General features: G+C 40.5%; 2 protein-coding genes across 5 annotated transcripts in view; one reads left to right on the top strand and one right to left on the bottom strand.

Annotated features, from left to right (window-relative positions):
• Window positions 1-25,180, bottom strand: part of LOC147998803 (IQ domain-containing protein M-like) — a 208,622-nt gene that overhangs the window by 96,082 nt on the left and 87,360 nt on the right. For 3 of the 4 annotated variants that reach the window (XR_015643767.1, XR_015643765.1, XR_015643766.1), the window contains one exon: window positions 2,730-2,925. Coding sequence is in view for 1 of the 4 variants with exons in the window: in XM_087595439.1 (XP_087451565.1) it covers window positions 2,730-2,925; window positions 11,177-11,224; window positions 16,173-16,186 (258 nt within the window). In the remaining 3 variants the exon portion in view is untranslated. Of the gene's footprint in view, window positions 1-2,729; window positions 2,926-11,176; window positions 11,225-16,172; window positions 16,187-25,180 lie in introns of all 4 variants that reach the window. The other variant, XM_087595439.1, reaches the window with a different exon arrangement.
• LOC147998804 (septin-7-like) lies at window positions 283-3,374 on the top strand. The gene is given in 3 exon segments (XM_087595438.1): window positions 283-1,299; window positions 1,302-1,379; window positions 3,286-3,374. Coding segments are annotated over 3 exon segments (1,167 nt in total). The 5' UTR covers window positions 283-299.

Genomic DNA, 25,180 nt, shown 5'->3' with positions numbered 1-25,180 from the left:
CCGGGGGAGCGGAGCGGGCGGGCGGACCGTGGCCTCTGAGGCCCGAGTCGCCGGAGCCGCCCCGTCCCAGCCCAGCCCTCGCCCGCCTTGGAGGCCAGTCTTTCCTGCGTCTCCTCTGGGCCTCCGGCCCTCGACTCTTCGGTCCCGAGGCCTTGCCTGCTCGGGTCTCCCGCCCGAGCAGCCTGGGTTGAGGTCCCCTTGTGGCTCAACCGAAGAACCTTGAGGGCTATGTGGGATTTGCCATCCTCCCAAATCAAGTGTACAGAAAATCGGTGAAAAGAGGATTTGAATTCACTCTTATGGTAGTAGGTGAATCTGGACTGGAAAAGTCGACATTAATCAACTCATTATTCCTCACAGATTTGTATTCTCTAGAGTATCCAGGACCTTCTCATAGAATCAAAAAGACTGTACAGGTGGAGCAATCCAAAGTTTTAGTCAAAGAAGGTGGTGTTCAGTCGCTGCTGACGATAGTTGATACTCCGGGACTTGGAGGTGCAGTGGATAATAGTAATTGCTGGCAGCCTGTTATCGACTACATTGATAGTAAATTTGAAGATTACTTAAATGCAGAATCTCGAGTGAACAGACGACAGATGCCTGATAACAGGGTGCAGTGTTGTTTATACTTCATTGCTCCTTCAGGACATGGACTTAAATCATTGGATATTGAGTTTATGAAACGTTTGCATGAAAAAGTGAATATCATCCCTTTAATTGCCAAAGCAGACACACTTACACCAGAGGAATGCCAACAGTTTAAAAAGCAGATAATGAAAGAAATCCAAGAACATAAAATTAAAATATATGAATTTCCAGAAACGGATGATGAAGAAGAGAATAAGCTGGTTAAGAAGATAAAGGACCGTTTACCTCTTGCTGTGGTGGGTAGTAATACTATCATTGAAGTTAATGGCAAAAGAGTCAGAGGAAGGCAGTATCCTTGGGGCGTGGCTGAAGTTGAAAATGGTGAGCATTGTGATTTTACAATTCTAAGAAATATGTTGATACGAACACACATGCAGGACTTGAAAGATGTTACCAATAACGTACACTATGAGAACTACAGAAGCAGAAAACTAGCAGCAGTGACCTACAATGGAGTAGATAACAACAAGAACAAAGGGCAACTTACCAAGAGCCCTCTGGCGCAGATGGAGGAGGAGAGAAGGGAGCACGTGGCCAAGATGAAGAAGATGGAGATGGAGATGGAGCAGGTGTTTGAGATGAAGGTCAAGGAAAAAGTTCAAAAGCTGAAGGACTCTGAAGCCGAGCTCCAGCGGCGCCATGAGCAAATGAAAAAGAAGCACAGCACAAAGAATTAGAGGAAAAACGTCGTCAGTTTGAAGAAGAAAAAGCAAACTGGGAAGCTCAACAACGTATTTTAGAGCAACAGAATTCTTCAAGAACCTTGGAAAAGAACAAGAAGAAAGGCAAGATCTTTTAAACTCTATTGACCACCAGTTATGTATTAGTTGCCAATACGCCAGCTTGGACATCAGTGTTTGTTGGATCCGTTTGACCAATTTGCACCAATTTTATCCATAATGATGGATTTAACAGCATGACAAAAATTATTTTTTTGTTGTTGTTCTCGAAGGAGATTAAGATGCCTTGAATTGTCTAGGATATTGTGTACTTAGAAATTAACAGCTCTAAGTACCTTTCTACATTTTTCTTTTTTTTTTAAATTAAAAAGATGTCTTCAGTTTAATGCAAGAAAACATTTTACTGTTGTATAATCATGTTCTGGTGGTTTGATTGTTTACAGAATATTCTAAAATAAAAGGACTCTGGAAGGTTTTCATTGAGGATAAATTGCCATAATATGATGCAAACTATGCTACTCTATGATAATTATAATACAGAGGTTCCATTCGATGCAGCCTATACAATAATGTATTTAGTCTAACACAGTGGACCCTATTTTTTGACACTTCCATTGTTTAAAAGTACACATGGAAAAAACCTATATGCTTACAGTGCACCTAGAGCTTTTTATAACAGCCTTTTTTGTTGTTTGTTTGTTTTGGATTCTTTAAATATATATATATATATATATATATATATATATATATATATTATTCTCATTTAGTACCCCTTTAGCCAGAATCTCATTACTGCTTCATTTTTGTAATAACATTTAATTTAGATATTTTCCATGTATTGGCCCTGCTAAAATAGAAGATAGCATCTTTCATATGGTAGAAACCAACGAGGAAACTTTACTTTAACTCCCTTTTTACATTTTATGGTAAGTAGCAGGAGGAAAAATGCATTTGTAGATCATTTCTAGGCAAATTGTGAAGTTAACGACCAGCCTGTTTCTACCTATACTCAGTCTTGTTTTACTAGAAATGGGAATCATGGCCTCTTGAAGAGAAAAAAAGTCACCATTCTGCATTTAGCTGTATCTATATATTGCATACCTGTATTTTTTGTTTGTATTGTAAAAAAAATTCACATAATAAACAATGTTGTGACGTAAAAAAAAAAAAGAAGCAAGATGGTAGTGAAGCATATCTCCTTTAATCCCAGCACTCAAGAGGCAGAGCCAGGCAGCTCTCTGAGTTCAAGGCCAGCCTGGTCTACAGAGCAAGTTCTAGTACAGCCAGGGCTACACAGAAAAACCCTGTCTTAAAACAACAATAACAACGAACCCAAATCAAGCAACCATAAATCTACATCGAAAATGTTAAAGACATTCTTATCTGCAGGGTAACCCTTACCTTGCTCTTTAATCGTTGAAGTCTTTTGCGCTCAAGCCACCCCCTGATAAATGCTTGTATAATGATGATCAGTTTAACAATTCTTTTAGTAAATATAAGTCTTTTTCTTCCCTGGAACAGCTGGAAAATTTCTATGTGTGGCCCAATTCTTTTAACTTTGTTGTTGATTTTATCAGGCTTTACAATAATCTGTGACCTGAAAATAAAATGTAAAGACTTCTTAGAGATAATTTAAATTCTTTTGATGAGGAATGTATATGTGTGCGCGAGCGCGCACACACACACACACACACACACACACACACACACACACACACTTTAGTACTGAGTATTAAAGCCATGACCTCATAGTGATCTACCATTGAGCTATATGCCCAGCTTTTTTGTTTTGGTTTGGTCTGGGGCTTTGTTTTTGTTTTTTCATTTGTGGGGGTTTTTTGGTGTTCCGTTGTTGCTGTTGTTGTTGCTGTTGTTGTTGCTGTTGTTGTTGTTGTTATTGAGACATGGTCTTTCTAGGTTGCTCAAACCGGCCTTGAACTCACTGTATCCCTTGCAGGTAATGAAGTCATGAACCTTGGACCTCAGATTCTAGAGAAGTTGGAACACCAGACCTTTACTATTCAGCCTTCAATAACAAAGGCCTGAGACAAGAAATATACTAGGACTTGTACATAGAACTCAATATATAACCTCATTCAACTATGTGAAAAAGTTCTCCAAAAAAGGATAAAGACGCTAGAGTCAATATATCATACATAACATCAAACTTTTAAAGGAAGGAAACCCAAAAGAGAGGGAATATTTCAAACTGATTCACAACTATTCAAAAGGGCAGGATGGTCCAGATAATTTTCATGCCCACACCGTTATATTAGAATAACTACCGCTCTAAATAAGTCAGCCATTTATGACTTATATGCCAACCCAACATCAACATGACCTCTGACCCTAGACCTGAGAGAGGCAGCAGTGTGGCAAGCACCGAGTTAGGCAACAGTATAAGTCACAGTGGGCTCATACTCAAAACGAAGATGGGATGTCAATACTAAGGTGTATAAACTCATGGCAGTGATGGTAAGCACGGAAGAAAATGTGAGCTCTCTACTATGATCATGTATGTGTGTGCTATGAATATGAAGCATGGGCAACTTTGTGTCCTGATGTTTTTCTTTAGATTTATGATTTATGTTTAACATGGTGACTGCTTTTTCAGTGTCTCTCAGATTTGACTTCTCTTGCAAATTCTTAGGCTATAGAAACGAAAAACCACTACTGTTACGACTTCTGGGCACATATCAAAAGGAGAACCATAGGGCAGCCCACCCACCACAGTTCTCTCTTCTGGACAAAGGCCAGAGAATTTCAAACCCAATTTTCTTAATTCCGAGAGTAAGTCTCTGACTCAAACTGACTTTGGTTTGGTTCTATTTTCTTCAAACTGACATTGGTTTTGTTCTATTTTCTTCTAGTCTATTTAATTTCTACATTAAGTGGATTCTTGAGCAAGTCTGTTTTTTTGTTTGTTTGTTTGTTTTGTTTACCCATGGTTATTATTTCTCGTTCCTTGGTATATTGAGGAGTTGGAAGTCTGATTTTGATATCGAATATAACCATAAAAGCTTGGTTGTCAGTAGAATAGCAAGAAATCTCAAATCTGTCTTTCGTACTTGTAAAATGCACTGTATTGTATCTCGTGTGAATTATAGTATAACACTATTCCAGAATTTGAATTCCAATATCATTCGTAGATAATTCTGTAGAATAAGTAGAATGTAGATAAACCCTAGATTTTAGGAGCCAGAGGGTCTGGTCACTGGCTACTAGACAATGTCTTTGCAATATGGTAGGGAAATTATACTCATAAAATCTCAACAGTGCTGTTGCTTAAACAAGACCTAGATAATGACGACATCATTTGCCATGCCAATGGAGACAGAGGAAATTTCACAAATCCTAGATACAGAACTCCAGTCAATGAATTCTAAGAAAGATTTTAAGTTCCAGGGCCCCAGAAACATCTGCTACAACATAGGATCTCCTAGACCTGACAAGGGGACTGCACTCATGAAATCTCAACAGCTTTCTTGCCTGACAAAACCAACATAGTGGCAACTCAACTGACCTGCCAGTGGGAGCAGGAGAAATTCCTCAAGGTCCCACCCCTAGATAAAGAGCTAGAGATGGTCAATTACCGTTCAGATAGAAGAAAGCAGTATTCTCCAGAAACAAGCTCCCACGTAAGTTGTCCAATCGAAGGGATTATCAGCACAGTACATTACAAACACAGGCACACACGCATGCACATGCATGTGTGCATGCGCGAACACACACATACAAACACAAACACACATAGACATGCAACAGTAACAATTAGAGATCATAAATTTGAAGTGACAGGTAAGTCACAGAAATAGTTAAGGAGGAGGGATGGAACTGATACAGCTACTAAGCTAATGGCTCCCATTTTCTAAACATTTTTTATTAAGAAATGCAAACATTGGGGTTGGGGATTTAGCTCAGTGGTAGAGCGCTTGCCTAGCAAGCGCAAGCCCTAGGTTCGGTCCCCAGCTCCGAAAAAAAGAAAAGAAAAAAAAAGAAATGCAAACATTTTTAAAAAAATGTTAGAAACAATTATTAACAACTGAAAATGTAAAGCAAACTTTTACCTTAGAGCCTAAACGTGCAGATATTGATCAGTAATGGATAGATGACTAGTAGCTTTTAAAGTAAAGACAAAGCTGAGATGGAATTCTTTATACAGAGCTTCCTAGAATGGCTTGAACTGATCTTACAAACAAAGGATTTGAGAAGAAGCTACGACAGATATGAAGTGGGGACAGATGAATTTCGATGAAGATAGTAAAATAGGCAAAGGCTGACAAATTCATGCCTACAAGACACTGAGTGGCAAATCATTTAACTCAGCAAACATGTTTGTCTGGCATGGACATGGCCCTGAGATTGGTTCCCAGTACTGAGAAACCAATCACAAATGTTACTCAGATTGGAAAAAAAGAGAGAGGGGGAGAGAGAGAGAGAGAGAGAGAGAGAGAGAGAGAGAGAGAGAGAGAGTAAAATTCACTGTGAAATCCTTTCTGTTACACTGACTAGCTGAATTTCAAGTACAATCTCTTCTTAATTTGACAGAGGAGGACCTATTTTGGATTTTAATATAATTTTCCTAGATAAAAAAGCGCCTGATATACAAAAAGCGCTCATTTTATTAATTCTTGCAAATCCTTTACTTCCTCTTTGCGACTGAAATTTGCCCAATTTGGTATCCCTGATATTTACTGTCATTTATGCCTGAGCTATTTTTTATTTATTTTGAAAAAGGGCAGCTACAAGCCCTTCCTGAGGTGACATTATAAAGTGACAATGTTTGTCACTGCCCTTGGGGTCAAGATATTTTATTAGTTCCAAATGACAAATGGCTACGTTCCTATGGGCATTCTGTAGAGGACCATGGTTAGTGGGGATTCCTGCTGAACATAGCCAGTCCTATTCGTTCAAATATCCAAAGGGTCATTCTTGCCTTCCCCTTACATTTTCCCATATGCCCTATGATAAGGTATACACAAGTCATCAATTGTGTTTCCCGGAAGGAACAGTGGAAGTGTGACAGCTTTATGAAGACTGTATTTTCTTAGAATTGATCGCAGAAAGAATGGAATTATGGGTACAGGCTCCCAGGGCAAAGCTACTGGCACGACTATACATCTGCTTGTTGAGGCAAAAGGACTGACAAGGACATCAGGATGATTTCTGATCCAGAAACAGAGGCTCCTTAACTCAAGATCATCCTGATGATCTTTAACTTATAATTCCTACTTATCTTCTACCAAATTTTGAGCAAAAACCTTTGAATCCCTACATAATTATTAATTTATTAATGGCTTTTACTTGTACACACTAGAATGAATGACTTCTAAGTGATATAGACATTTTTGCAATTAACATGTTGGTGTTCAAGAGAACCTGTCCTAATGAAATTTTTGTATATATTCTAAGTCATGAAATCAGCGGATATATATGTTAGCAGAAAGTAAGAATTCATGCTAGTCTACTTCATCTGTGAAATAAGTTAAATTTGTAAAAATGCTTTTGCTCTCAAGGAGGATGACCAAAATGCAAATGCTTCACTCCTTCTTTAAAAGGGGAACAAGAATACCTTTGGCAGGGAATAGGGAGGCAAAGTTTAGAACAGAGGCAGAAGGAACACCCATTCAGAGCCTGCCCAACATGTGGCCCATACACATACAGCCACCCAATTAGACAAGATGGATGAAGCAAAGAAGTGCAAGCCAACAGGAACCAGATGTAAATCTCTCCTAAGAGACACACCCAGAATACAGCAAATACACAGGCGAATGCCAGCAGCAAACCACTGAACTGAGAACGGGAACCCCGTTGAAGGAATCAGAGAAAGGACTGAAAGAGCTTAAAGGGGCTCGAGACCCCATATGTACAACAATGTCAAGCAACCAGAGCTTCCAGGGACTAAGCCACTACCCAAAGACTATACATGGACTGACCCTGGACTCTGACCTCATAGGTAGCAATGAATAGCCTAGTAAGAGCACCAGTGGAAGGGGAAGCCCTTGGTCCTGCCAAGACTGAACCCCCAGTGAACGTGATTGTGGGGGGGAAGGTGGTAAAGGGGGGAGGATGGGGAGGGAAACACCCATAGGGAAGGGGAGGGGGAGGGGCTAGGGGGATGTTGGCCCGGAAACCGGGAAAGGGAATAACAATCGAAATGTAAATAAGAAATACCCAATTTAATAAAGATAGAGGAAAAAAAAGAATGATTTTGACATTTCCAGTGAGATATATCATTTAGGGACTCTGATTACAACAAATAAAATACCTCCAAAAACCAGACAGCAGTAATAAGCCAAAGAATAGTAGAAAAGTAGAAGAGGCAGACATTCTCAGAACAGCACCATGGAGTCCAGAGGGCCCTCACCTCAGGCCTCTGCCCCTCTGTTAGCACTTTCTGTAAGTTTCTCTAAGGAAAAGTTATTGCAAGTCTGCCTTCCCATCCTTGGCACTTCGTTCTTCATCACTGCTTTTGGAGTGGTGCTGTAATTTAAAGGTGAGAACTCTTCTGCATCCTTTCCTTCATGATTTGTTTCTCCTCCATCATTCATTTTTTCCTTCTGATTTCAGGCAAGAATCGCAGCCATTCATCCCCAGCCGGCCATCTAGACATTTCCCAGGACCAGTACGTTCTCTACTTGCTGTTATATCCTTCATCAGATGTTAGTGGAAACATGTCTGTTTTCTACATATGGCTGAGCATATAGACCAGGCCACCTTGGCTCCAGGGGAGACAACAGAAGATTTCATTTCAACCTGAAGCTGTAGCCAATAGGCTCTACTCAGTCTTCACAGAGATTCTCACTGTTGGTACTTGGGCACTTCGTGTTCTCATCCTCACCCTGACAGTGCAATGCTTCTTCTACTCTGATCAGACTAGATTTGGAATTGTGGTGCTGCTGGCACAGCAGTCCCTGATCATACCGAGATCTGCGGTACAATAGGTCACTGCTCCATCCTGCCCCTACAGGGATGTGTAGCCTTATTGAGTAGAAACACCACATGAAAAAAAAAAAATGCTGGCACTGAAAAGCACGGACTCCATGAGGAAGAGAACGCTCAAATGTCCTGACAATAGTAAGCAAGACACCAGTAATTACTGAAAGTATGGGCAAGCAGGCAAACTCAAGCCGAGGCAATCAGAAGCAAAGTCAAACCAAATACCACAGGATGATTTCATTTGCCTTAAACTTAGTTCTTCTTCCACTAGAAGGGGGGAAAGTGGGCCTCAAACCCTGAAGGGACAGACAAGAGCAAGACTTGGAGGTAAGTGTGGAGCACGGAGACAGAAGTGTGGCTGGAAAATGCATTCCTCTTCTAGCTACTCCCTGCTAGCTATAACAGCTGCACCCTAATGGGGTAGCATAAAGGTGATCTTCCCTGGCTCTCTCTACGTATTAGGCTGAAGACATTGGAGAAAGTAACTAAGTCAAGCCAAGAGTCCAGATTAGCCTGGCAGCGGGCAGGAGGTAAAGACTGAATATAGTAAATGTATCTTCTAGCTTGCTTGCTGCACAGTGTCTAGGGATGTGCTGGAAATGAAATAGCTTCTGCTGGACTAATTCTGCTATCCCGAAGAGGAGGGACTAGTACACTGGAAGGGAGAGAATGAGGCTGAAGCTAAGAAAAGATCTCATCAAGAAAATTGAAGTTTCCCTTCAGTGGTTAAATGTTCTGGGCTAACAGGAGCAATTTTCCACATTTATCTGTTTCTGTCTACCGTGAGAAACTAGATAATGAATATGATATGAGAATTCCAAAGAATACCAAGTGTCTTCACTTTAGAAAGAGATGGAAAAATAAAATTTGCAAAGCATGGGCCTACAAGTTTAATATACCAGCCTGTGATCGGATTGATGACAGGTAAGGATTTACACACAAAGCAAGGGTACCAAGTAGTAGACCAAGCAAAAAAAAAAGGAATAAGAAATGTCTTCCCGAATCCATTTGCTTATTAAAGTTTAACTATTTATTACCTTTGTCGTTACTAGACTAGTGGACCAGGAAATGACTTTTAATATGTGTAAATTTCAGGAAGGCCATTTTCAAAGTTCACCTACAATCTTTAGAAGCTTTCTCACCACTGTGAGAGAATACCAGATGTAGGCCACTAAAGAGACCCTGTGGTAGTTAGTTTCAACTGTCAACTTGACACAAACTAGAAACAACTGGGAAGAGAGCCTCAACTGAGAAATTATCAAGATGAGCATGACCTGTGAGCACACCTCAGGGGGTTCACTGTTGACTGTTCTTTGCTGTAGAAAGACACCCCATTATAGTTGGCACCGTTCCCTAGGCAGGAGGTACTGAAGAGGATATGGGAAGAGAAACCTAAATGAGAGAAGCAGGCACATAAGCAGGTAAGCATGTCTATATTTCATTTGTCTCAGTTCTTGATTCTGAATGATCGACTATTTCAGGTTCTTGCCTATGATATCTTTTCTCTTTTCTTAATTTTATGGATAATTATTTTATGTGCATTGTGTTTTGCCTGCATGAATGCCTGTGTGGGGGCATCAGATATTGGAATAACAGACAGTTGTGAGCTGCCTTGTGGGTGCTGGGAATTGGACTGGAAGAGCAGTCAGTGCTCTTAACATTGACTGAGCCATTCTCCAGCCCCTACATAGTAAGTTCTAAGACAGCTAAGGATACACAGAGAAAGTACGTCTGACCCAGGGCTTCCCCTTCCACTGGTGCTCTTACTAGGATATTCATTGCTACCTATGAGGTCAGAGTCCAGGGTCAGTCCATGTATAGTCTTTAGGTAGTGGCTTAGTCCCTGGAAGCTCTGGTTGCTTGGCATTGTTGTACATATGGGGTCTCGAGCCCCTTCAAGCTCTTCCAGTTCTTTCTCTGATTCCTTCAAGGGGGTCCTATTCTCAGTTCAGTGGTTTGCTGCTGGCATTCGCCTCTGTATTTGCTGTATTCTGGCTGTGTCTCTCAGGAGCGATCTACATCCGGCTCCTGTCGGTCTGCACTTCTTTGCTTCATCCATCTTTTCTAATTGGGTGGCTGTATATGTATGGGCCACATGTGGGGCAGACTCTGAATGGGTGTTCCTTCTGTGTCTGTTTTAATCTTTGCCTCTCTCTTCCCTGCCAAGGGTATTCTTGTTCCCCTTTTAAAGAAAGAGTGAAGCATTCACATTTTGATCATCCGTCTTGAGTTTCATTTGTTCTAGGCATCTAGGGTAATTCAAGCATTTGGGCTAATAGCCACTTATCAATGAGTGCATACCATGTATGTCTTTCTGTGATTGGGTTAGCTCACTCAGGATGATGTTTTCCAGTTACAACCATTTGCCTACGAATTTCATAAAGTCGTTGTTTTTGATAGCTGAGTAATATTCCATTGTGTAGATGAACCACATTTTCTGTATCCATTCCTCTGTTGAAGGGCATCTGGGTTCTTTCCAGCTTCTGGCTATTATAAATAAGGCTGCAATGAACATAGTGGAGCACGTGTCTTTTTTATATGTTGGGGCATCTTTTGGGTATATGCCCAAGAGAGGTATAGCTGGATCCTCAGGTAGTTCAATGTCCAATTTTCTGAGGAACCTCCAGACTGATTTCCAGAATGGTTTTACCAGTCTGCAATCCCACCAACAATGGAGGAGTGTTCCTCTTCCTCCACATCCTCGCCAGCATCTGTTGTCCCCTGAGTTTTTGATCTTAGCCATTCTCACTGGTGTGAAGTGAAATCTCAGGGTTGTTTTGATTTGCATTTCCCTTATGACTAAAGATGTTAAACATTTCTTTAGGTGTTTCTCAGCCATTCGGCATTCCTCAGCTGTGAATTCTTTGTTTAGCTCTGAACCCCATTTTTTAATAGGGTTATTTGTTTACCTGCGGTCTAACTTCTTGAGTTCTTTGTATATTTTGGATATAAGGCCTCTATCTGTTGTAGGATTGGTAAAGATCTTTTCCCAATCTGTTGGTTGCCGTTTTGTCCTAACCACAGTGTCCTTTGCCTTACAGAAGCTTTGCAGTTTTATGAGATCCCATTTGTCGATTCTTGTTCTTAGAGCATAAGCCATTGGTGTTTTGTTCAGGAATTTATTTCCAGTGCCCATGTGTTCCAGATGCTTCCCTAGTTTTTCTTCTATTAGTTTGAGTGTGTCTGGTTTGATGTGGAGGTCCTTGATTCACTTGGACTTAAGCTTTGTACAGTGTGATAAGCATGGATCGATCTGCATTCTTCTACATGTTGACCTCCAGTTGAACCAGCACCATTTGCTGAAAATGCTATCTTTTTTCCATTGGATGGTTTTGGCTCCTTTGTCAAAAATCAAGTGACCATAGGTGTGTGGGTTCATTTCTGGGTCTTCAATTCTATTCCATTGGTCTATCTGTCTGTCTCTGTACCAATACCATGCAGTTTTTTATCACTATTGCTTCACTATTGCTTTGTAATACTGCTTGAGTTCAGGGACAGTGATTCCCCCTGAAGTCCTTTTATTGTTGAGGATAGCTTTAGCTATCCTGGGTTTTTTTGTTATTCCAGATGAATTTGCAAATTGTTCTGTCTAACTCTTTGAAGAATTGGATTGGTATTTTGATGGGGATTGCATTGAATCTGTAGATTGCTTTTGGTAAAATGGCCATTTTTACTATATTAATCCTGCCAATCCATGAGCATGGGAGATCTTTCCATCTTCTGAGGTCTTCTTCAATTTCCTTCTTCAGTGTCTTGAAGTTCTTATTGTACAGATCTTTTACTTGCTTTGTTAAAGTCACACCGAGGTACTTTATATTATTTGGGTCTATTATGAAGGGTGTCGTTTCCCTAATTTCTTTCTCGGCTTGTTTCTCTTTTTGTGTAGAGGAAGGCAACTGATTTATTTGAGTTAATTTTATACCCAGCCACTTTGCTGAAGTTGTTTATCAGCTTTAGTAGTTCTCTGGTGGAACTTTTGGGATTACATAAATATACTATCATATCATCTGCAAATAGTGATATTTTGACTTCTTCTTTTCCGATCTGTATCCCCTTGACCTCCTTTTGTTGTCTGATTGCTCTGGCTAGAACTTCAAGAACTATATTGAATAAGTAGGGAGAGAGTGGGCAGCCTTGTCTAGTCCCTGATTTTAGTGGGATTGCTTCAAGTTTCTCTCCATTTAGTTTAATGTAAGCAACTGGTTTGCTTTATATGGCTTTTACTATGTTCAGGTATGGGCCTTGAATTCCTATTCTTTCCAGGACTTTTATCATGAAGGGGTGTTGAATTTTGTCAAATGCTTTCTCAGCATCTAATGAAATGATCATGTGGTTTTGTTCTTTCAGTTTGTTTATATAATGGATCACGTTGATGGTTTTCCGTATATTAAACCATCCCTGCATGCCTGGGATGAAGCCTACTTGGTCATGGTGGATGATTGTTTTGATGTGCTCTTGGATTCGGTTTGCCAGAATTTTGTTGAGTATTTTTGCGTCGATATTCATAAGGGAAATTGGTCTGAAGTTCTCTTTCTTTGTTGGGTCTTTGTGTGGTTTAGGTATAAGAGTAATTGTGGCTTCGTAGAAGGTATTCGGTAGTGATCCATCTGTTTCAATTTTGTGGAATAGTTTGGATAATATTGGTATGAGGTCTTCTATGAAGGTTTGATAGAATTCTGCACTAAACCCGTCTGGACCTGGGCTCTTTTTGGTTGGGAGACCTTTAATGACTGCTTCTATTTCCTTAGGAGTTATGGGGTTGTTTAACTGGTTTATCTGTTCCTGATTTAACTTCAGTACCTGGTATCTGTCTAGGAAATTGTCCATTTCCTGAAGATTTTCAAGTTTTGTTGAATATAGGCTTTTATAGTAAGATCTGATGATTTTTTGAATTTCCTCTGAATCTGTTGTTATGTCTCCCTTTTCATTTCTGATTTTGTTAATTTGGACGCACTCTCTGTGTCCTCTCGTTAGTCTGGCTAAGGGTTTATCTATCTTGTTGATTTTCTCAAAGAACCAACTTTTGGTTCTGTTGATTCTTTCTATGGTCCTTTTTGTTTCTACTTGGTTGATTTCAGCTCTGAGTTTGATTATTTCCTGCCTTCTACTCCTCCTGGGTGTATTTGCTTCTTTTTGTTCTAGAGCTTTTAGGTGTGCTGTCAAGCTGGTGACATATGCTCTTTCCTGTTTCTTTCTGCAGGCACTCAGTGCTATGAGTTTTCCTCTTAGCATAGCTTTCATTGTGTCCCATAAGTTTGGGTATGTTGTACCTTCATTTTCATTAAATTCTAAAAAGTTTTTAATTTCTTTCTTTATTTCTTCCTTGACCAGGTTATCATTGAGTAGAGCATTGTTCAATTTCCAAGTATATGTGGGCATTCTTCCTTGATTGTAATTGAAGACCAGTTTTAGGCCGTGGTGGTCCGATAGCACGCATGGGATTATTTCTATCTTTCTGTACCTGTTGAGGCCCGTTTTTTGACCAATTATATGGTCAATTTTGGAGAAAGTACCATGAGGAGCTGAGAAGAAGGTATATCCTTTTGCTTTAGGATAGAATGTTCTATAAATATCCGTTAAGTCCATTTGGCTCATGACTTCTCTTAGTCTGTCTACATCACTGTTTAATTTCTGTTTCCATGATCTGTCCATTGATGAGAGTGGGGTGTTGAAATCTCCCACTATTATTGTGTGAGGTGCAATGTGTGTTTTGAGCTTTAGTAAGGTTTCTTTTACATATGTAGGTGCCCTTGTATTTGGGGCATAGATATTTAGGATTGAGAGTTCATCTTTGTGGATTTTTCCTTTGATGAATATGAAGTGTCCTTCCTTATCTTTTTTGATGACTTTTAGTTGAAAATTGATTTTATTTGATATTAGAATGGCTACTCCAGCTTGCTTCTTCTGACCATTTGCTTGGAAAATTGTTTTCCAGCCTTTCACTCTGAGGTAATGTCTGTCTTTGTCTCTGAGGTGTGTTTCCTGTAGGCAGCAGAATGCAGGGTCCTCGTTGCGTATCCAGTTTGTTAATCTATGTCTTTTTATTGGGGAGTTGAGGCCATTGATGTTGAGAGATTTTAAGGAATAGTGATTATTTCTTCCCGTTATATTCATATTTGGATGTGAGGTTATGTTTGTGTGCTTTCATTCTCTTTGTTTTGTTGCCAAGATGATTAGTTTCTTGCTTCTTCTAGGGTATAGCTTGCCTCCTTATGTTGGGCTTTACCATTTATTATCCTTTGTAGTGCTGGATTTGTAGAAAGATATTGTGTAAATTTGGTTTTGTCATGGAATATCTTGGTTTCTCCATCTATGTTAATGAGAGTTTTGCAGGATACAGTAACCTGGGCTGGCATTTGTGTTGTCTTAGGGTCTGTAGGACATCAGTCCAGGATCTTCTGGCCTTCATAGTTTCTGCTGAGAAGTCTGGTGTGATTCTGATAGGTCTGCCTTTATATGTTACTTGACCTTTTTCCCTTACTGCTTTTAATATTCTTTCTTTATTTTGTGCATTTGGTGTTTTGACTATTATGTAATGGGAGGTGTTTCTTTTCTGGTCCAATCTATTTGGAGTTCTGTAGGCTTCTTGTATGCCTATGGGTATCTCTTTTTTTAGGTTAGGGAAGTTTTCTTCTATGATTTTGTTGAAGATATTTACTGGTCCTTTGAGCTGGGAGTCTTCACTCTCTTCTATACCTATTATCCTTAGGTTTGATCTTCTCATTGAGTCCTGGATTTCCTGTATGTTTTGGACCAGTAGCTTTTTCTGCTTTACATTATCTTTGACAGCTGAGTCGATGATTTCTATGGAATCTTCTGCTCCTGAGATTCTCTCTTCCATCTCTCTTATTCTGTGGTGAAGTTCGTATCTACAGCTCCTTGTCTCTTCTTCTGGGTGTACCCATTTTTAATTGGATTATTGGGGTGTTTTTTTTTACGTCTTGTTTCTTGAGTTCTATATTTTTGGGTACTGCTGTTAAGCAAAGGATAATCATGCTATAATCCACAGACCCAGAGTGGCTAAGGAACGAGAAGTGTTCAAGGGCTGATAAACAGATCTCTGTATCAAGGACGAATGAAATAAATTTTTCAGGTGAAGTTAGGGCAGGTGGGGATGGGAGCAGGAGGGATAAGGCCAAGGAAGAGATAGGGAGCACTGATAAAGATCACTGGAATCTGCAAGAGTTACCCTAACAGAGTCTCTGCTAATGGAGGATATGGAGCTCAAACTGTCTTCCTTCTATAACCATGGAAGGCTCCTAGTGGTGGGACTGGGACATCAACCCAACCACAAAATCTTTGACCTTTAATTCGTACTACCTGTAAAATATGGTGGAGTAAAGGTGGCACAGAACTTGTAGGAACAGCCTAACAATAACTAGCCCAACTTGAGGCCCATGCCTGAGAGGGAACCCATGCCCGAGACTGCCTAAAAAAAAGCAGAAACCAGAGGTTAAGTACAGCCAAGAGACACGGGATAGAACCAAACAGGACTGGCAAAAAAATACAAATAAAAAGTCAATGAAACAGAAGACCCTTTCTCAGAGACAGCACCGTTGACTTGCCCACGGTCTCCTGACCTCCATTGTTTGGCACTGGGCTCACTCTTCAGTCCTGTGGAGCCATGGGGAACACCATGAGTGTACTGCTCCCCTGTGGGGGCCTCCGGGGACCCAAGCTTCACCAGCTTGGAACCGTACCCTACCAATGCTTTCCCAGGTGGGTCTGCCTGTGTCACAGCTGGCGGAAGTGAGTTGTACGCAGTCCACTGACCTCCTTTCACTAGCACTGGGCTTGCCCTTTGGTCCATGGGAGCCTTGCAGAACTCTAAGAGCTTCTTGCTTCCACATAGAGGCAAACAGGGCCTCCAAGAACTACGGACTTGGAACACTGCCCCACAAATACCTTGCTAGTGGGGTCTGCCAGAGGCACATCCAGCCGAGTCCAGTGCCCAAACCTCCATAGTCAGGCTCATGGCTCCCTCCCTTCCAAAAAAGCCCTGCTATCATCAAGTTCATCCAGCCAACACCAGGGAAATCTAGATGCCTATAGGAGAGCATAAGAACACAATCAGTAAGAGTCAGGCGCCACCAAAGCTCAGCTATCCTGCTACAAATTTCACCCCAAGTTATAATTCTACAAGGGTAGAATGTAGCCAGGTCCATTGTTGGAACATGGAAGTCCCTAGTAGAGTCCTTCTTCCCCTTCGATACTTCACGCAAACACTTTGACATTCACATTTCTGGAAGCACTTTGGTCTTCTGAACATCTACCAGAAAGGTCCTTTGAGCTCTACTTAGAGCACACAACCACTTCTGTAGCCAGAAACTCCAAACTCTTTCACATTCCCACTGCAAACGTCTCCAAAGGCTAATGAACCACTGTTTTCCACAGCAGGGACTCCATTTTTCGGTGCTGATTTTCTAAACCGGTTATTTTGTATCACAAGGATTATAAACTTAGGAGAGGAAGGATTGTTTGCATGGTACAGTCTACCATGTCAAGGATGGCATGGTGGCAAGACTGGCTCATAGTGGCAACTGGTTGCATTGTATCATCAAGTTGAGAAGCATAGGAAACGAAAATCAAGTTATAACCATAAGGCGTACCACTGTCCATCTAATTTCTGCTTCCTGGAAGTCAGGTAATCTACCAAAACAATGATAACAGCTAGCAAGCAAGTGTTTAAGCATATAAGCCTGTAGGAGACATTCTCCTTCTAAACAATAACTATCATGAATTGAGGAATGTCTTCCATAAACAATATATAACAATGACTTAACCTTTTTCAGGAAATTATACACATGTAGACATGAAAACATAGACATGTCTATATTTTCCATTAAAAAGAATCCATGTAATTTCCATATCCAAAAAAGACTTGTAAAAATTTAGTTTTAGCAAAGTAGACTCATAAAGATACGAGTAACATAATTAACACCATAAGATAAGAGTGAATTTTAAAGTCGTGGCTATAGGACTTTAAATGATAAGAACTGTTGCTGGTGAATGGGTAAAGATGCTTTCTGCTAATCTTGTTAAATTTGGTTCAAACTCCACAACCCACACAGTATAGGAAAGAACTCACTCTTACATATTGTCCTCTGACCTGTACTCCATGGCCCACGCATCACTACCCAAAAATAAAAACAAACAGACAGACAGACAAATAAATGTAAAGGACTATTCAACGTAAAGAAACACTTCAAATATACTTCATTCATATTTAATTATAATTAAACTGTGTTCTTCAAACATGCAAGAGACCTAGCCATCAGTGCGACCATCTTTGGATACACAGATCTGAGGAAGCTAAGATTAAATGTTATCAAAAGATAGGAGACACCAGACTCCATACAAACAGAGGAGAGACCACACAAAGCAGACAGCTGCCGTGCAGTCAACGGGGAAGCTTCAGAAGAAACACCTGCCAGCAACCTTGATAGCTAACTTCTGGGATCCAGAACTGTGAGAACAATGAACTTTTGCTGATTAACTTATCTAATACCACTCACTGACATTTTTTTTCTATGGTGGCAAATGGGAAGGGAAGAAAAATAAATAAATCATTAACATATAAAATATAGGATAAAAGAAAAGAGGGGTCGCGCATAGTCACACACAGGGAGGATCATGTAAGAGACACAAGATACACAGACTGACACTCTGAGACACAGTGTTATAGCTCTGGAATCTTTTTTTACAGAATTGGTGCTGAAGATGTTTAAGGCTGAATTTCCTGTGGTATTCACATCGCTGCACCCAAGGACTTGCTCTAATAGAAGAACCCAAAAAGACTATCAGATTATAGCTTCACGTGCTCTGAATTAGAGTCTTCATTCTAAAAGCCCTAAATTGGATTTTCTCGGTCCCTCAATTATCATCCTTCAAGTAGATGTGTTTCTCCTCAGTCTCTACTCGACTCCTTGGTATAATACAGAAACAGTAGCTGTGTAATCACATGTAGAAAAAAAAATGTGATGATCCTTTGGCTAAGTGCTTTTCTACTAAAATATAGGCACATGTTATGGGTCAAGGTGATTAGTAAATTTTACGCAAGGCATGATAAAAGGGCTCAAGATTTGCTTCTGGCAGAAAAGAGCATCTGTTTGTTTATTTGTTTGTTTAATTATTTATTTTGGTGAGGTTGCTTTTGACGTTGAGACAATACCTCAGAACTGTTGCCTAGGCTGGCCTCAAGCACACAGCCAATTCTCCTGCTTTGGCCTCACATGTGCTGGGACTGCAGGCATGAACTAAAAAGACGTAGCTAAGAAGATGAATTTCAATGGAGAGTTTAGAAATGAACTAGGCAGCAGCTCTCTGCTCCCAGACCCCGTGAGAGAGAGACCCAACAGCCTGGTCAGGTGGGCACTCCTGAGGCTGCAGAGCGGAAGAGACCACCAACACTGCCCACCCCTGCCCACATCCCTGGCCCAAGAGGAAACTGTATAAGGCCTCTGGGCTCCCGTGGGGGAGGGCACAGGAGCGGCAGGACCCCTGCCTGAGACACCGCCGGAACCTGAAGGAAACAGACCGGATAAACAGTTCTCTACACCCAAATCCCGTGGGAGGGTGAGCTAAACCTTTAGAGAGGCAGACAAGCCTGGGAAACCAGAAGAGACTGCTCTCTGCACATACATCTCGGGCGCCAGAGGAAAACACCAAAGGCCATCTGGAACCCTGATGCACTGAAGCTCCCGGAAAGGGCAGCGCAGATCTTCCTGGTTGCTGCCGCCACAGAGAGCCCGAGGGCAGCACCCCGCGAGCGAACTTGAGCCTCAGGACCACAGGTAAGACCAACTTTTCTGCTACAAGTGACCTGCCTGGTGAACTCAAGACACAGGCCCACAGGAACAGCTGAAGACCTGTAGAGAGGAAAAACTACACGCCCGAAAGCAGAACACTCTGTCCCCATAACTGACTGAAAGAGAGGAAAACAGGTCTACAGCACTCCTGACACACAGGCTTATAGGACAGTCTAGCCACTGTCAGAAAGAGCAGAACAAAGTAACACTAGAGATAATCTGATGGCGAGAGGCAAGCACAGGAACCCAAGCAACAGAAACCAAGACTACATGGCACCATCGGAGCCCAATTCTCCCATCAAAACAAACATGGAATATCCAAACACACCAGAAAAGCAAGATCTAGTTTCAAAATCATTTTTGATCATGATGCTGGAGGACTTCAAGAAAGACGTGAAGAACTCCCTTAGAGAACAAGTAGAAGCCTACAGAGAGGAATCGCAAAAATGCCTGAAAGAATTCCAGGAAAACATAAATAAACAAGTAGAAGCCCATAGAGAGGAGACACAAAAATCCCTGAAAGAATTCCAGGAAAACATAAATAAACAAGTAGAAGCCCATAGAGAGGAGACACAAAAATCCCTGAAAGAATCCCAGGAAAACACAATCAAACAGTTGAAGGAATTAAAAATGGAAATAGAAGCAATCAAGAAAGAACACATGGAAACAATCCTGGATATAGAAAACCAAAAGAGGAGACCAAGGAGCTGTAGATACAAGCTTCACCAACAGAATACAAGAGATGGAAGAGAGAATCTCAGGAGCAGAAGATTAAATAGAAACCATTGACTCAATTGTCAAAGATATTGTAAAGTGGAAAAAGCTACTGGTCCAAAACATACAGGAAATCCAGGACTCAATGAGAAGATCAAACCTAAGGATAATAGGTATAGAAGAGAGTGAAGACTCCCAGCTCAAAGGACCAGTAAATATCTTCAACAAAATCATAGAAGAAAACTTCCCTAACCTAAAAAAAGAGATACCCATAGGCATACAAGAAGCCTACAGAACTCCAAATAGATTGGACCAGAAAAGAAACACCTCCCATCACATAATTGTCAAAACACCAAACGCACAAAATAAAGAAAGAATACTAAAAGCAGTAAGGGAAAAAGGTCAAGTAACATATAAAGGCAGACCTATCAGAATCACACCAGACTTCTCAGCAGAAACTATGAAGGCCAGAAGATCCTGGACTGATGTAATACAGACCCTAAGAGAACACAAATGGCAGCCCAGGTTACTGTATCCTGCAAAACTCTCAATTAACATAGATGGAGAAACCAAGATATTCCATCACAAAACCAAATTTACACAATATCTTTCTACAAATCCAGCACTACAAAGGATAATAAATGGTAAAGCCCAACATAAGGAGGCAAGCTATACCCTAGAAGAAACAAGAAACTAATCGTCTTGGCAACAAAACAAAGAGAATGAAAGCAGACAAACATAACCTCACATCCAAATATGAATATAACAGGAAGCAATAATCACTATTCCTTAATATCTCTCAACATCAATGGCCTCAACTCCCCAATAAAAAGAAATAGATTAACAAACTGGATACGCAACAAGGACCCTGCATTCTGCTGCCTACAGGAAACACACCTCAGAGACAAAGACAGACACTACCTCAGAGTGAAAGGCTAGAAAACAACTTTCCAAGCAAATGGTAGGAAGAAGCAAGCTGGAGTAGCCATTCTAATATCAAATAAAATCAATTTCCAACTAAAAGTCATCAAAAAAGATAAGGAAGGACACTTCATATTCATCAAAGGAAAAATCAACCAAGATGAACTCTCAATCCTAAATATCTATGCCCCAAATACAAGGGCACCTACATATGTAAAAGAGACCTTACTAAAGCTCAAAACACACATTGCACCTCACACAATAATAGTGGGAGATTTCAACACCCAATCTCATCAATGGACAGATTATGGAAACAGAAATTAAACAGAGACGTAGACAGACTAAGAGAAGTCATGAGCCAAATGGACTTAACAGATATTTATAGAACATTCTATCCTAAAGCAAAAGGATATACCTTCTTCTCAGCTCCTCATGGTACTTTCTCCAAAATTGACCATATAATTGGTCAAAAAACGGGCCTCAACAGGTACAGAAAGATAGAAATAATCCCATGCGTGCTATCAGACCACCACGGCCTATAACTGGTCTTCAATAACAATAAGGGAAGAATGCCCACATATACGTGGAAATTGAACAATGCCCTACTCAATGATAACCCGGTCAAGGAAGAAATAAAGAAAGAAATTAAAAACTTTTTAGAATTTAATGAAAATGAAGGTACAACAAACCCAAACTTATGGGACACAATGAAAGCTGTGCTAAGAGGAAAACTCATAGCGCTGAGTGCCTGCAGAAAGAAACAGGAAAGAGCATATGTCAGCAGCTTGACAGCACACCTAAAAGCTCTAGAACAAAAAGAAGCAAATACACCCAGGAGGAGTAGAAGGCAGGAAATAATCAAACTCAGAGCTGAAATCAACCAAGTAGAAACAAAAAGGGCCATAGAAAGAATCAACAGAACCAAAAGTTGGTTCTTTGAGAAAATCAACAAGATAGATAAACCCTTGGCCAGACTAACGAGAGGACACAGAGAGTGTGTCCAAATTAACAAAATCAGAAATGAAAGGGAGACATAACAACAGATTCAGAGGAAATTCAAAAAATCATCAGATCTTACTATAAAAACCTATATTCAACAAAACTTCGAAATCTTCTGGAAATGGACAATTTCCTAGACAGATACCACGTATCGAATTTAATTCAGGAACAGATAAACCAGTTAAACAACCCCATAACTCCTAAGGAAATAGAAGCAATCATTAAAGGTCTCCCAACCAAAAAGAGCCCAGGTCCAGACGGGTTTAGTGCAGAATTCTATCAAAACTTCATAGAAGACCTCATACCAATATTATCCAAACTATTCCACAAAATTGAAACAGATGGATCACTACTGAATACCTTCTACGAAGCCACAATTACTCTTATACCTAAACTACACAAAGACACAACAAAGAAAGAGAACTTCAGACCAATTTCCCTTATGAATATTGACGCAAAAATACTCAATAAAATTCTGGCAAACCGAATTCAAGAGCACATCAAAACAATCATCCACCATGATCAAGTAGGCTTCATCCCAGGCATGCAGGGATGGTTTAATATATGGAAAACCATCAACGTGATTCATTATATAAACAAACTGAAAGAACAAAACCACATGATCATTTCATTAGATGCTGAGAAAGCATTTGACAAAATTCAACACCCTTTCATGATAAAAGTCCTGGAAAGAATAGTAATTCAAGGCCCATACCTAAACATAGTAAAAGCCATATACAGCAAACCAGTTGCTAACATTAAACTAAATGGAGAGAAACTTGAAGCAATCCCACTAAAATCAGGGACTAGACAAGGGTGCCCACTCTCTCCCTACTTATTCAATATAGTTCTTGAAGTTCTAGCCAGAACAATCAGACAACAAAAGGAGATCAAGGGGATACAGATCGGAAAAGAAGAGGTCAAAATATCACTATTTGCAGATGATATGATAGTATATTTAAGTGATCCCAAAAGTTCCACCAGAGAACTACTAAAGCTGATAAACAACTTCAGCAAAGTGGCTGGGTATAAAATTAATTCAAATAAATCAGTTGCCTTCCTCTATACAAAAGAGAAACAAGCCGAGAAAGAAATTAGGGAAACGACACCCTTCATAATAGACCCAAATAATATAAAGTACCTCGGTGTGACTTTAACCAAGCAAGTAAAAGATCTGTACAACAAGAACTTCAAGACACTGAGGAAAGAAATTGAAGAAGACCTCAGAAGATCGAAAGATCTCCCATGCTCATGGATTGGCAGGATTAATATAGTAAAAATGGCCATTTTACCAAAAGCAATCTACAGATTCAATGCAATCCCCATCAAAATACCAATCCAATTCTTCAAAGAGTTAGACAGAACAATTTGCAAATTCATCTGGAATAACAAAAAACCCAGGATAGCTAAAACTATCCTCAACAATAAAAGGACTTCAGGGGGAATCACTATCCCTGAACTCAAGCAGTATTACAGAGCAATAGTGATAAAAACTGCATGGTATTGGTACAGAGACAGACAGATAGACCAATGGAATAGAATTGAAGACCCAGAAATGAACCCACACACCTATGGGCACTTGATTTTTGACAAAGGAGCCCAAACCATCCAATGGAAAAAAGATAGCATTTTCAGCAAATGGTGCTGGTTCAACTGGAGGTCAACATGTAGAAGAATGCAGATCGATCCATGCTTATCACCCTGTACAAAGCTTAAGTCCAAGTGGATCAAGGACCTCCACATCAAACCAGACACACTCAAACTAATAGAAGAAAAACTAGGGAAGCATCTGGAACACATGGGCACTGGAAAAAATTTCCTGAACAAAACACCAATGGCTTCTGCTCTAAGATCAAGAATCGACAAATGGGATCTCATAAAACTGCAAAGCTTCTGTAAGGCAAAGGACACTGTGGTTAGGACAAAACGGCAACCAACAGCATGGGAAAAGATCTTTACCAATCCTACAACAGATAGAGGCCTTATATCCAAAATATACAAAGAACTCAAGAAGTTAGACCGCAGGGAAACAAATAACCCTATTAAAAAATGGGGTTCAGAGCTAAACAAAGAATTCACAGCTGAGGAATGCCGAATGGCTGAGAAACACCTAAAGAAATGTTCAACATCTTTAGTCATAAGGGAAATGCAAATCAAAACAACCCTGAGATTTTACCTCACACCAGTGAGAATGGCTAAGATCAAAACCTCAGGTGACAGCAGATGCTGGTGAGGATGTGGAGAAAGAGGAACACTCCTCCATTGTTGGTGGGATTGCAGACTGGTAAAAACATTCTGGAAATCAGTCTGGAGGTTCCTCAGAAAATTGGACATTGAACTGCCTGAGGATCCAGCTATACCTCTCTTGGGCATATACCCAAAAGATGCCTCAACATATAAAAGAGACACGTGCTCCACTATGTTCATCGCAGCCTTATTTATAATAGCCAGAAACTGGAAAGAACCCAGATGCCCTTCAACAGAGGAATGGATACAGAAAATGTGGTACATATACACAATGGAATATTACTCAGCTATCAAAAACAACGAGTTTATGAAATTCGTAGGCAAATGGTTGGAACTGGAAAATATCATCCTGAGTGAGCTAACCCAATCACAGAAAGACATACATGGTATGCACTCATTGATAAGTGGCTATTAGCCCAAATGCTTGAATTACCCTAGATCCCTAGAACAAACAAAACTCAAGACGGATGATCAAAATGTGAATGCTTCACTCCTTCTTTAAATGAGGAAAAAGAATACCCTTGGCAGGGAAGGGAGAGGCAAAGATTAAAACAGAGACTGAAGGAACACCCATTCAGAGCCTGCCCCACATGTGGCCCATACATATACAGCCACCCAATTAGACAAGATGGATGAAGCAAAGAAGTGCAGACTGACAGGAGCCGGATGTAGATCGCTCCTGAGAGACACAGCCAGAATACAGCAAATACAGAGCCGAATGCCAGCAGCAAACCACTGAACTGAGAATAGGACCCCCGTTGAAGGAATCAGAGAAAGAACTGGAAGAGCTTGAAGGGGCTCGAGACCCCATATGTACAACAATGCCAAGCAACCAGAGCTTCCAGGGACTAAGCCACTACCTAAAGACTATACATGGACTGACCCTGGACTCTGACCTCATAGGTAGCAATGAATATCCTAGTAAGAGCACCAGTGGAAGGGGAAGCCCTGGGTTCTGCTAAGACTGAACCCCCAGTGAACTAGACTGTGGGGGGGAGGGCGGCAATGGGGGGAGGGTTGGGAGGGGAACACCCATAAGGAAGGGGAGGGGGGAGGGGGATGTTTGCCCGGAAACCGGGAAAGGGAATAACACTCGAAATGTATATAAGAAATACTCAAGTTAATTAAAAAAAAAAAAAAAAAGAAATGAACTAGGCTCACTGTAAAATTTCATGGCTTTTTTTTTTCATCAAAATCGACCCAGTATTTTACTGAGAGGGAAAA

The sequence above is a fragment of the Rattus norvegicus genome, chromosome 19 (genome assembly GCF_021556685.1).
Source record: "Rattus norvegicus strain SHRSP/BbbUtx chromosome 19, alternate assembly SHRSP_T2T, whole genome shotgun sequence".
NCBI classification, from domain to species: domain Eukaryota; kingdom Metazoa; phylum Chordata; class Mammalia; order Rodentia; family Muridae; genus Rattus; species Rattus norvegicus.
The sequence above is the reverse complement of the archived record's forward strand: the minus strand, read 5'-3'. Positions and strand labels throughout refer to the sequence as shown.